The sequence below is a fragment of the Haplochromis burtoni genome, unplaced genomic scaffold (genome assembly GCF_018398535.1).
Source record: "Haplochromis burtoni strain Fernald_Lab_line unplaced genomic scaffold, NCSU_Asbu1 Contig_434, whole genome shotgun sequence".
Taxonomy (NCBI): Eukaryota; Metazoa; Chordata; class Actinopteri; order Cichliformes; family Cichlidae; genus Haplochromis; species Haplochromis burtoni.
In genome coordinates, this window is record NW_024582795.1 from 237,347 (window position 1) to 251,424 (window position 14,078).

The 14,078-nt window shown below is 41.3% G+C and overlaps 1 protein-coding gene across 1 annotated transcript in view; it reads left to right on the forward strand.

The window, feature by feature from the left end:
* LOC121812108 (ganglioside GM2 activator-like) overlaps positions 1-7,153 on the forward strand; it is a 19,258-nt gene extending 12,105 nt beyond the window's left edge. Inside the window, exons 2-5 of the mRNA XM_042213320.1 lie at positions 1-73; positions 563-715; positions 5,888-6,070; positions 6,215-7,153. The exon at positions 1-73 is cut by the window's left edge and continues 1 nt beyond it. Of these exons, the coding sequence (XP_042069254.1) occupies positions 1-73; positions 563-715; positions 5,888-6,070; positions 6,215-6,370 (565 nt within the window). The 3' untranslated portion in view covers positions 6,371-7,153. The remainder of the gene's footprint in view (positions 74-562; positions 716-5,887; positions 6,071-6,214) is intronic.
* The last annotated feature ends 6,925 nt before the right edge of the window (positions 7,154-14,078 follow it).

The following is a 14,078-nucleotide window of genomic DNA, read 5'->3' on the forward strand; positions in this document are numbered from 1 at the left end:
GGTGCTCGTAGCTGCCGCTTTAGCTCAGGTGAGCTGCGGCTCCTTCGGGTGGAAGAAGGTCAGGAACGTACAGGTGAGCCAAATCCCGCCGGGTACCAAAGCCTCTGTGCGGGTTTTATTTATCCACACCGAAGCTCCCACTGTGCTGTTTTAGGGGACCTCACGTACTAAATGTGGACGGTTCATCCGTGAAACCTGCCGGAGTCGTCGTAGAGCCTTAAAACTGCACGTGCGTGTGGGGGCTCGGCGAGGTCCAGGTTTGAGACTACCGAGCTGTAACAGCTCTTCTAAACTAAACCCGGAAACACAAACTGAGCTGAAGAGAGTGGAACCACAATGGAAACATTAGAGATAAAAAATAAATAAACGAAAAGGAAAAACACTACAGTATCCAAGAAACAAACATGAAAGTCGTGAATCCAATGATTGCTGTCTATTTGGACCGCGTCACTCAGCTTTCACGTCTGAACAAGTTGATTTTCCTGGAGTACGGAAATGCGGGAACGCTCTGACCGTGATGGGAAATATCTGAGGTTTAAATATAGTTTTATGCATTTTGCAGGTTTTGGGTTTCGACTGGAAGAACTGCGGACCGCCTGATGCTCCAGCTGTGCTGAAGACCCTCACCATGTCTCCAGACCCAATCTCCATCCCAGGTGATCTGACAGCCTCCGCTTCTGGGTCCACAGCCGTTGAACTCGGTGCTCCTCTGTCTGTGAGTACGCTTATCTATGAATGGCAGTGACATGAGGATGCTTTCAGTCGAGTTTCACAAATAATTTTTCATTTATAACGAACATCAAAAGGAGCAGATTTTAAAGGAAGCAGTAGGGTACTTTGTTAGTTTTAGCACTTCCCTTTCAGCGCAGCCACAGTGAACAAAGGGCTTAAATGTCTCCCAGTTTGAAATGGTTTTTGTTTATTTTTTTTCATTAGAGGGAGCTGCATTCAGCACACTTCACATACTCACAAGTTCCAAACACACACAGGCAAATTAACCGGATCAACCGGTTGAGCTGAGATGGAGCCTTTGTCAGCTGTCATCAGGCAAGAGGTGGGCTACACCCTGGGCAGGTGGTCAAACACAAACGAGTATCTCAAGGTTAAAATGTGCACTGTGAGTCTCCTACTCATCAGAAAACTGTGCCTAATATTGCTTATAACTAGAGCTGGGCGATATGAGATTTTTTCATATCACGATATGTTTTTTTCATTTCAGGTGATAACGATATCTATCACGATATCAGCCAAATAACTATATTTGTAAGATTTAAATGTGCCGTTGCTCACAAGTAAAATGTGAAATAATCAGCAGCTTGTTTTTATTTAAATATTTATTTCCCATAATAAGTTCAACAGGGTAGATGTACTTAAGGAACATGAGACTTTTTCAGATAAATAAAGGCAAATATTGCAAACTACACAAAAGGCAGCCGCTAAAGTGTTTAAGTTTCAAAATAGAACAAACGAAACAGACTAAATTGTCAATTCCACTTAGAAACAAAATATTAATTCTAAAAATAAATCTTAGTTTGTTTTACAGAAGAACAGACAAAATTGACTAACTTTTGTCAATATCAAATAAACTGAGAACTAAAAGGAAATTCTCAATCTCTCCTTGTTGTATAGCTGAGCTTTTCAAACAGTTTTAACAGTTACTTTAGTCTGACAAAAGCCGAATGACGAATTAGCGCTTCCAGTCAGAGATTGAGCATGCACCGGCTTTATTGTATTTCCAGACTTGCTTTCGGCACAATTTACAGTGCGACGCTACTCTGTTTTTTGTCAGACTTGAAATAGCCGAAATACCTTCACACTACGGAACTTCTATGGCTCTTCCGTTCGACAATCTCTCCGGCATTGGAACCATCATCTGTTTTCTCTTCGGTAACCTTCGGTCACGCTCGGTTGATTTTTCTTAGTCGGCACACTCATTTCCTCCATTACCCGGGCGGCACGGCGGCTGGCTGCTTCCCAAACAAATACACATGTGCGGCTTGGCACTTGTGCTGTACGTAACAAGTCACGTGACGTGACGCTGCGGCTGTGATTGGTTCGGCTCTGCGCTACTTAATTTGGATTGGCTGTTCTTTTGTTTTTTTTTTTTTAAAGAGGACAAGAGCGGTGAGGTCTATCGCAATAGTTTAATTTTTCTATCGAGAAAAAGTTATTTCGCAATACATATTCGTTATCGTTCTATCGCCCAGCTCTACTTATAACTCTTTGTATTTTGTAGGCAAAATAGAAGATATTTTGTTGATGCTTGACTGAGGTGAATAACTTGATGGATTTTAATTAATGAGTGGGTTGAATAACTTAGAGCTGATGGAAATGGACAAAATTCTTTCTCTTTATTCCTTTAGTTAGGTTTTTCCTAACATTTCAATACTTGACTAGTTTATAGCAGTGTCATCCTCCACAGGGTTAACTTAAGTAACAGGCACAAGGTTACTCAACAGTGGTTTAACTGTCTGGTATAATATTCTTATTATTTGGCAAAGCAAAAAGTCGTCTTGTCTGGATCTGCCGCTGATCCTCATGTGCTTCATGCGAGCTAAAAAGCAGCTTTCAGGTTTAGATGTTCCAAACTGTCTGTCAGAATCCTACAAAGTCCCAATGAAGTGTGCCTATCCCTAAATCGAGTACAGTTATTGAGTTTAGTTAGACCTCGGCCCTGAGGAAACAGCTCCTCGTTTTATTGTTTCATTGCCCACGTGTACTTTCACTTTGACAGTTAAAGTTTATGTGGAGTGAAAGGGTCTTGGTTTTAGTCACTTGTGAGTAGGGATGGGTACCGGTATGGCACCGGTTCTGACATAAACGGTAGTAACCAGACCGAAAAGCAGCGCACATTTCGGTGCTTTATTTTTTTTTTTTCCTGAGATGTCATACACTTTGGATTCCAGCCAATCATTTTACCTTTGCAAGCGTAGTAGGCGGGCCCAGGTAGTACGTTCTTTTAGAGCAGAGCTACAGATTAAAAATGCCCAAGGCGAAGCGGTCAAAGTCTGGCTGTACTTCAAGCAAAAGATGCAAACTCAGCAGCCTGCAACAAGTGCTTTAAGCTGATACTGTGCAAAGGAGGTAACACCTCGAATCTGATGAAACACCTGGCGACGCATAGCGTTTTTTTAAAAGCCGAGAAATGCGCCGTATTTGATAGCTTGCTGCGAAGACCTCACACCGAGCACATCTACTGCGGGTGTGGTGCCTGTTATCGGACCCGGAGTTAGCAACATCCCCCAAAAACCCGAAGAGGAGAGTCCTGGCCCCTAGCCCTGCCAGTGTAGCAGAAATGATGATGGCAGCAGCCGTTCTTCTCTGCGTGAGTAGCTTAATGTTGTTCGTGTGTAATTTACGTTGAGTAGGCTAACCACGTTATTACATTAATGCATGTAAGGTGAACTAGCAAACACATTCGTAGTTACATGCGGCTGTCTTCTTGTTTGATGGCAGATACTCCCTTCACCCTGGCCAAAAAGGCTAAAATGACCAAAGAAAAAGTGGAAAACAGCTAAACATGAGAGGTTTTTGGACAAAGTTTGTGTTTTTTCCATTGTTTAAGCACTGCTTCCAGCCAAGAGTGATACCATATAGCCCTATAGCTGCAGAAAAGGCTAACATTGTTATCTTTTTACAAAAAAACAGCTGAACATGAGAGGTTTTTGGACCAATTTTGTGTTCTCCATTCTTTAAGCACCGTTTCAAAAGTACCAGTTTGGTACTGGTATCGGATAAAACCTAAACGATACCCATCCCTACTTGTTAGATAGAATTTATTTTGAACATTCAAAAATAACTGAAATAACAAGAGAAATAAGAAAAACTTTTAAACAAAATTAAAAAACATCAAGTTTTCATGTATATATCTACAGAATGTGTGTGCAACTTGTGGTGTAGACTTGAAGCAGTTGATTAGTCTTTAATCTTGGAAAATGAAATTAAACTAAGAATGTTGTTTGGGTTACATCGTACACTGAAAACAGAAGCTTGTCTGTGAAGCATGGTCACATGCTCCAAATAAAGAACTGGAAATGGTCTAGAAGAGAGATGAATGAGCTAACGTCATCAGAATGAGGAGACAGAAATATTAGAAAGGTATTATCTCTTTATATATTTCAACTTTACTTAGAAGCACGCACGAAAACCACTTCCTGTTTCCAATCTGTGTTTGATACAGAGGAATAAAAATACTGTCCGGTTTGCCAAGATATATAAAGCATTTAGAAGAAACACCTGATGGTGCAGAGCAGTCAGGTTTTATTGGATTTTATTCAGTTTTCTTTTCTTTCATTCCTCAATCGGTTTATTTGTACACATATTAACCAAATAAATAACTAAATAGACAACCAGTTGCCTCCTGTGAGGCCTACACACGGACACCCCCCGGATCAGGGCTGTCATATATTTTTACAGGTTTAAGATTTTTAAATTTAAATCATTCTGCAAACTAGACACAGCCATATTCTAATGTTTAACAGCAATATTAAAAACTGCAGTGTATGATTGATACACAGTGACACATTACATTCTTCAGGATCACAGTAATATAATGAGCTACTGGACTAAAGTCAGTAATCGCATCACACAGTTACAATTATGTGGTTACTTGGGTGACCAAAGTTCTTTACCTGCACTGCAAACCAAGAGAGAGACAAAACACCACCAACCACGTTGTTTTCTTCATGCATACGTCGCTACGATCAGCTGATTTCAGTTTGTGTGCAGGGAGGACGACGATGGTGGACATTACTTTTATTTTTATCACATGAAAGGACAAGAGCGTGATGGTAAAATTCAAACTGTGAATTATCTGGATTATACTGCTGACGCAGACACACACCGTTCTAACACAAAGACAACCCACAGCTACACCTGATCTTCAGCAGATAACAGTGATCCTGTTACAGTGTGAGCAGTCTGTTTCTAAAGTAGAATCGCCATGACGATTGCTTTGAAGCCTGCTGTTTTTCATCTTTGCTCCATGTTCATACTTGAAAACTAAGATGGTGTGTGTGTGTCCTTATTAGGATGGGAATTTGTGTCGTGTGGGGCCTCAGGTTTTTATTGGGTTTTTTTTGTTTTTTTGGTGATTATGTCACAGTTTATTACAGAGCAGCTAGAAGGTAATGTAATGAGTAGTGCAACATGATGTAGTGGTGATGGTGTGTTTAAGGATGTGAGAGGCACTTGGAGGTTTTTTTTTCCTTTTTTTTTTTTTCCTTTCAGCTGTAAAGCGGCAATCATGCGTCTGAAACGGGAAAAGAAACTTTATCACTCAGCAGAACTTGTTCTTTGTCACATGTGCAGTGATAAGCGTGAACTGTAAAACTCTGATTATGATCCTCTTCAAGGTCTCCTCAAATTTCTTTTAGAGTTCTTGGATTTGCTGCAGTGGGTAATTAACCTGAGGCGATTGTGGTGATGAGGAGTTCTAGTCTACCTTCACCAAATCAAAGGTCACTGCATCATGTTTGGCCGCTTTTAGTTTTTACGTTTGCTTCAACCTGCTGATGTTTTTCTTTATTTTATCTTATTTTTATGATGCTTTTTGTAAAATTGAAAATAATTCTGACATGCTTATGTGGCTGTTGTTGCGTCTTGTTCACGCTGATGAAGGAACCTGCTATGTGGAGAGCTGAGGAAACTGGAGTTTCAAAACTCTGCACATACTGAGGCAATAAACTGAAGCTTCCTGCAGATTTGTAGATTTAAGTTAAAAACCAAACACCCAGCACTTGCACATTAGCCATGATAAAGGCATATGGAAGTATGTCGGGTATCACCGTTTCCTCTCAACAGGATTAAGGTTGCGGCACGGCGCTGGTGACGCTGCAGCATTTTTAACACGCGTGCTGCTGTTTCTCTGTCTCCTCTCAATCTTTAGCTAAATGTAACTCTGGAGAAGGAGGTGGCAGGTTTCTGGGTGAAGGTGCCCTGTCTGGATGAGGTGGGCAGTTGTCACTATAAGGACGCCTGCGATATCCTGAGCCAGCTGATCCCGCCCGGTCAGGACTGTCCCGAACCGCTGCACACCTACGGCCTACCCTGCCACTGCCCCTTCAAAGCTGTAAGTCTTTGATTTCAAATCAGATCACTTCTCAGTAGCTGAGATTGAAACATGTAGAAAATCATTTAGGGATGAAACATGAGCCCTGAGCTCTGTGACCTTTAAACATGATGAAACAGCATGACTCTCCCTCTCTGTTCTCAGGGTTCATACACGTTGCCACAGTCAATCTTCTACCTGCCCAACATCGATCTGCCCTACTGGCTGACTAACGGGGACTACCGGGTTCAGGGGGTCCTCGGCAGTCAGGGCAAAGAGCTGGGCTGCCTCAAAGTCACGCTCTCCATCCACTCAGACTGAGCTGTCAGCTGGAGCCTCATGGTTTTAAAACTGGGAAATGAAAAAAGTTTTTACCAATGAGGAAGGGGAGATGTGGGATAATAATCAGAAGAAAAGACAACAAAAACAGGTTTTATGGGATGAAACGCACAGAACATGAGCACCTGCAGCAATGTACGAAACCAGGCGCAGTGATGCACTGAAACATTCTCTTTAGTGAAATTACAGGTTTTCTCCACGTTAAGATGCATCCAAGCTGCTCTTCTTTCACTCTGTATGAACACAAACTGCGTCACTGTATCTGCTGGACCTCTTATCGTGCTTTTTAACCATTGAGAACGATTTTACAGGAGCTGAAATTTTATTAAAACGACTTTTAATTGCTGGAAAAGCTACTGAAGTTCCTGTTGTTCATCAACTTTTTATAGTTTTCATCTCCTGCAGTAACAGAAAAACTAATTAGGAAAAAGCGAAGCCTTTATGTCGAAATATGACGTTATTATTAGACGGGTATGAAATGATCTGCTCACATGAAGGAAAATAGATTAAAACATGGATGACAGAGATGCATAAATATGCTGAAATAAATCACATGAATACTCTTAATGAAATAATAGAAACCAATCTCTTTAGTTTTGCTTTAAGCTCCACTTGAGTCTAAATCTCAACCTTCAGTTATTCAACCAGTCCTGCACCTCAGTCAGTCCCCAAAGGTCTGACTGGTTTCATGTGTCCTGAGGAACTAAACCTGTCACCATTAACATAAAGAATAACCACTTGAGCTCTTGCTCCTGTAATAATAATAATAAATACTTTAATATGGAGGGGATGGCTGTCTGTTTATGATTTCTTCATAATTCAGCAGTCAGCGGTCCTCATGACAAAACTTGGAACAAAATGATGTTGCAGCTCACTGAATTTTAGTGCTACTGTCTAAAAACCTGCTAACATTTGTCTAATTTATTTCTTATTTTTAAACATTCTGTGCTTTTTTTCTTTTTTGGGATAATGTCACATGTGTTATTTTAACTGGGAGCCAGTTTTGACTGTTCAGTTATTGTGAATGACCTTATTATTAGTATTATTATTGTTGTTATCACTATGGGTTTTTTTTTTTTTTTAACTGTTTGTTGTTTCTAAGTGCCTTATTCATACTTTCTTTGATTCATGTAAATCAGAGTTCAAATTTTTCTTGTGTGATGATCACAGAGAAATGTTGCTGTTATACATTTGATTGATTCAACACAGTTTTAAATAAACTTTATCACATAAGCTATTCATGCTTTTCTGGTGCAGTAAAATCAATTACCTCAGAAAAAAAGGTTAACGATAGGGCTGTTCGATATAACGATATATATCGGATGATGATATAAAAACGACTAATGTTTCATTTAATGCTATCGTTTGTTTCGTGGTGTTTCAAAATAAACTGTTTATGGCAATATTTTTTTTCATCGTTTTGATGGTCACTGTAGTGGCTATATTAATTTCTTAAAGTTCTCTCTTTCTCTTATAACCAGACTATGGATGGACAAGCGCCTGTTTTTATGCATTGTTGTTAGCCATCACGTGTCCGCTTGTTTATTTTCCACATAAACCTTTCACAATAAAGCTCAAGATCCTGTTGAGACTTTTCAAAATAAACTGAATCACGTGAAAGAGTATGCAGAGTATTTACCAATGACAAGCAAAAAAGAGCCGTCAGGTGCTAAAAAATAAACCTTAGACTCAAACATTAGAACAGGCTTTTCCCCGCAGCACATGCTGTGTAATAAATACTCGCAAAGAAAACGGCGAGCCGTTACAACTTATGTCTAAAAATGTGTAGTTTCATGCATCGGTAAAACACTCGACACCAGACACACGATGCCAGCTGGAAACACTTCAGCTGCCCGAGATTCACAGAATTTACAGATAATGTTAAATTTTTGTGATTCATATCGTTATCGGACGATAGGTGTTTTATATCGGGATATGAGATTTTGGTCATATCGCACAGCCCTAGTTCACGATGACTAAAACAAAGTTCAGAGGATGTTTCTGTTAGAGGTAAGGTAGAGGTAAGGTTGCTACAGGAGTTGGTCCTCTACAGTGAATTGGCTCCTCCCAGATGAAGGAGATGCAGGCCGCCATTCGGCCTCTGCTTTGCATCATTGTGGAGAAGAATTAAGACTGCAGCAGGAGACACACCTCAAAGCGGCAAAGATCTATTAGATGAACAGCACGCACTGACTGTCATTGGGCTTCCTCTAACCTCGTGAACTCTGCCACACCAAACATTTACGGGTCACCAGGTCAACCGTTGTTGACCGGTTCAGAAGCTCTTTGGGACTCGCTTTGGACATGTGATCATCTCTGAACACGGGGCACTGCAGCTTTTATGTGTGCTTTTGTGTTTTCCCACAAGATGGCAGCATTTCACATCCAAACATTTCCTGAGCGTTCACATTAAAGAGTCACGTGTAGACCTGCAGCAGTAACAGATGATGATAAAAATGCTTCATAGTTATTTTTGCTGAGACTGAATTTTGCTGATTTAACTGCCAAGACCAAGAGTCAGCTTTGGGCATTTTTAATCTGCTTCTCACTGCAGGAAACTAAATGTGTAACTCACATTCAAGAACGCAGAACAATAGAAATTACCCGCTTTCTTTATTTTGACCCAAACAAACCCACTTAGTGTTGAAGTCACAGCAGCAGTGAATGTTAACAGGAAACGCTAAAGAATACTGGAAACAAAAGGAGGAAAGTGAGGAATTACACACGAAGCAAACAGCCCAGCATAGAGTGGACCAACACCACTGAGTTTACATCCAGAAAAAACCCAATGGAATGAAAGATTCATGAGACTGTGCAAGAACGGGTTAAAAGAGAAGTCTCCACATGTGTTTCCTGCCTGCCTGCTGCATCTGGGTCTTTGAAGCTGGTGAGCTACCGATGAAAATCAGCCTCCATGGTCTGGAAAATGTTCATGAAGTTCTTCTTTTGTGGTTTCAGCAGTGATGAAGGAGACACAGGGTTCAGATCAGAAAGATGATCAGCACAGAATAAAAAGCTCAGCAAGGTTTCTTCTCGCCTTCCCCTGCAGTCTGACGCGTTGGCCACACACAGCAGGATCTATGTTTTAGAGTGCAGTCGAGTGTCACACCACCTTCAAAAAAAAAGTGTGTGTGTGTGAGATGCAGCTGCAGACCACTTGTTTCTGGGCTAATCTCAGACAGGAAGTGTTTTACTTTGGCAGCAGCATTTTAACCAGAAAAGGTAACGTGGCTTCACTTAAACACCGACCACAGCATGTGGACACCAGGCATCACAGGTCATACGGTTTGCATTTAATGGCCACTTCATTAGGTACACCTGTTCGGCTTCTCGTTAATACAAATATCAGAGTACAAATGCTTTGTGGATGGCAGAGGTCCGACCGTGTCAAGTTGATAGGAAGGCAACAGAAACTCAAATAGCACTTGTTACAACTGAGGTCTGTAGAAGAGCATCTCTGAACCCTCAAGCTGATGACAACAGTAGCAGAAGACCACACCGGGTGCCACTGCTGTCAGCTAAGAACAGGAAACTGAGGCTACAGCTCACACAGACTCACAAAAACGTTTTGTGGTCTAATGAGTCTCAGATGGTCAGCTCGGCGTTTAAAACATGGAGCCATCATGCCTGTGTCAGTGTACAGGCTGCTGCTCCACAGCATGCCCGAGTGCTGCTGCTGACCACGCCCATCTTTTATGACCTCAGTGCAGTGTCTTCAGTAGGATAACAAAGCTCCGTGTCTCAAAGCTCAGACTGGTTTCTAGAACATGAACCATATTTTTAAAAGATTTTTTTCTTTGATTTGATTTTGTTTCAAAATCAACTCATGATGATGCTTTTTCACTAAAGACATCCTCGTCACCTTAAAGCTGCTTCAGCTAGCAAACAGTCAGTCTTTGCTCCTTTCTTTAGCAGACTGTGTTATTAGGATGAAGTTCCTTTCCTATCCCTCAGTTCTCTTCTCTGATTTCTGCTATAAGTATAGCCATGATCTGACTCTGAGAAACCCTCTCTGTGATTAGAATAACAGTCTGACTCCTGACTCTGTCGTGTTGGTCTGATGCCACGTTTGCCACAATTGCAGGACTGCTTAGTCAGCAATGTTCTGTTACTGAGGCACGGGCATGAGTGTAACAGGTGAACAATGGCTGCAGATTGATTTAGGATAAGCCTCTGATTAAAGTGTCATCTGAACATGGTTTCAATGGAAAGACAGAATAAGGAACTCTGACCAAAGCAGTTCAATAACACTAATCATCTTTAGGTGAGGATATTTCAGCTTCTATTACAATTTTCATAATTAAGCTAAACACAGACTCAGATAACAGACTGTCGGCAGTTTGAAATGTTTGAAACTCAAAAGTCTTTGTATAAAACCAGTTCTCCAAAGTAGCTGGACCAGGAGCACTACTGGAGTAAAAGCTTCCAAATGGTCACGAAGGGGTTGGTTGGTTTTTTGCATGTTGTTTGTGATCAAAGGCAAAAGTCTTACTTGCCAGGAGTGAGGATTGGAGTCTAGGAGGAGTACTGGCCTGGCAAAAAAAAACCCCCAAGGTGAATAGAAGTTCACAGGTGGAGAGTGGGAAGCAGCTGAGCCGTTTCCTCTGCAGAGAACAGAGAAGCTGACCAAGGCAGGAGAGAGTGGCTGATGGCGCTTACGGAGGCATGGCCACATTCAAGCAGGCTGGTTTCCAGGACAGGTTCCAAGAAAAGAACATGAAGGTGAACAGAGTTATCAGACTAATAAAGACAAAGGCAACATATAGAGAGTCTGAACTGTGGCTTCCATCAGCCTTGAAATGATTAGTCCGTCCTCCACAGGACACAAACAAAAGGATAGGACAATAGGAGCAGCTTAACCGCTCCAACTGAGACTTAAAGGTTAAAAATATAAAGTAAAACCCAAATTTGGTGTGACCATGGTGGCTTTTTAAATTTTAAAAGTTTTTCTTTGGTTTGTTTCAGTGCACCAACCCCCTCCCATGCGAGTGTGAATGGTTGTCTGTCCCTGTGTGTTGGCCCTGCGACAGACTGGCGACCTGTCCAGGGTGTACCCCGCCTTTCGCCCTATGACAGCTGGGATAGGCTCCAGCGCCCCCCGCGACCCTGAAAAGGATAAGCGGAAGCGAATGGATGGATGGATGTGTTTATTTATCACTACACACACACAGCACCACGCACGCACACACAACACACACACACGCAGTCCAAGTCGGTACTCCCACTCCGTTATCTAGCACAGCATCACAGCACCTACCAGCACAACAGAACACAGGCCCCATACATTTGTGTCGACTTCAGCCAGACGACGTGACGGAGTATCACTAGGAACTACATTTGTCTCACTCCGCATCGCACTCCCGAACTCCTTATCTAGCAACAACGTCAGCGCTCAGCAGATGCACAGTTAACACATCGACAACCACGCACACCCACCACCACCACACCACACACACACACACACACACGACACACAAACGATCTACAGACTAGCTCGTAGTTTGCTGTTTGTCACACAACACACACACACCACGCACGACACGCACGCACACAAACACACACACACACACAACACACACACAATCAAAAAAAACACACACACACAAAGTCAGGTGAAGCTTCTACCACTTAATGACAACCAACAATGAGCTTGAGTTTCCTCTCACCTTCTGCCTTTTACCTTTACATATCGTTTGGGGACCAACTCTGTCCCGTTTCCAGCCACAAAGCTTTTGCAGCAGAATCAGTTCTGCTTGTGGATTCTGCACAGTTGGAGTCTCTCTGTGGATATTTTGCATCTATTTGCTGGTTTGCACTTGGAGACTTGAATGCTGTTTTTTTTAGCCTTTGTGATCATTTTTGCTTCATACAAAATTCTGTTTTCTGTTTATTTTCTGCCAATTTACTCAAAGAACAAACTTAATAAATTAATTTACCTGAAGACAGAATGTTTCAGTCGGTTTTTTCGTGGTTGTAGGGGAGACCGGGGATAGTTGTAACGTGGGTCAGTTGTAACACTTCCAATTTCTCCAATCAGGGCTAAGTTTCAAATGATGTGACTCATCCTGTGCATGCCCAATTCAGTTCTGCTATCACATGTGAAAAATCAGCACATTTTGTCAAACACAGACAATTTAACAGAAAAAAAGTAATTTGTATGCCAAAAAGTAAGTTTTTCTACTTTATTTCAATTTCTAATAGCATTATCTGCTTTGCAGTTAAACTCATCAAACTTAATTATGTTATTTGTATGTCTATGGGGATATATTCTGTGTAGGTCTTTAGTGCTAATGTTTTAGCCGTTGGCTGTAATGTTAGCTAGTTCATGGCTATAGGAGTCTGGGTCAGTTGTAACTTACCACACTATTACTTTAACTTATATTAAACAAGTTGGGGCAACGACATCAGCAGAGAGAGGTTCACTGGTCGCTTTTGTATATGTGGTTAATGCCATTGGCAACACAATTCCTCCACTGTTTGTGTTCCCACACATACATTATGCAGACCATCTGTGTCAGAGATGGACCAGTAGGAAGTACTGGTAGTGGAAATAAATCAGGATGGGTGCAAGAAACAGATTTCCTCATCTTTCTGAAGCACTTTGCAAACCACACCAAGGTAAGCCATGATAAAAAGTAATGGAATTGCGATGCTGGTGAACAACTACATTTTTTCAGCTTCATTGTTATGTTCAAAATTGGTGCAAGAGTTGTAGGTTATAATGCCCACTGAGCCAATGAGGCCAAACTCAAGGAAGACCAACCAAAATTAATGAAATATTCAGTTGCAGAAAATTCCATAATTTGTCTTTTTTGGGGGGTTGGAATATGTTCAAAAGCTAGATTTCTGCATTCTGTCACACACATAGCTACATAAATGGATGTAAGTGCATTCATGTGTTGAATAAACAAAGATTACATGTTAATGTTTTGTTAGTACCCTTATTTCATTGTGTTACATTTACCCCAGGATATGTTACAACTAACCCAGACTATGGGGTTAATTGTAACATTTCACTCTTCGTGTTTGAGACCATACCATGCAATGGGTAATTGTGCTGCAGAGAAAATAGCTGCACTATTTAATAGCAGAGACATGTAAATACTTTGCATTACATTTTGAATCCACTACCTTAAAAGAGCTTCAATTTACAGACAGAAATGTCAAAAATGTTACAACTATCCCCGGTCTCCCCTACTGTAAATTTTGTTCATTGTGTGTCTGTCTGCCCCACTGAAGAGCATTTTGCGTTTTGCATTTCATTTTAGTCCGTTTCAGTCTGTGATGGACAGGAGGACCTGTCCAGGTTTGCCACACCTTTCCAGGCTCCGGCAGCCCCACCCAACAGTGCACTGGATTAACAGTGAAGAAAACAGAATGACCTCCATCAGCCTATCTGATCTTAGTTCTGGATCGTTTTTGTGTAAATGTTAACCGTACATGTTATTTGCTGTGCCTTATCAGTCGTTTCTCCTCAGTTTCCACTGTTTCTGCATCTAATTTTGTTAATTTTGTATCTTTTTGTCTGGTTTCCCTCTGTCTGTTTGGATTTACATGAGTTCTGGTCTTATCATTACAATTGTTTTTTTTTTCTTTTGCATCTGTTTTAGTGTGTCCTGCATCTGCTTCTAGCTTTGCTTCTCTTTTTGCTCATTTATGGACCTTTAAGTCCCTCTTGCTTGTCTCAGCA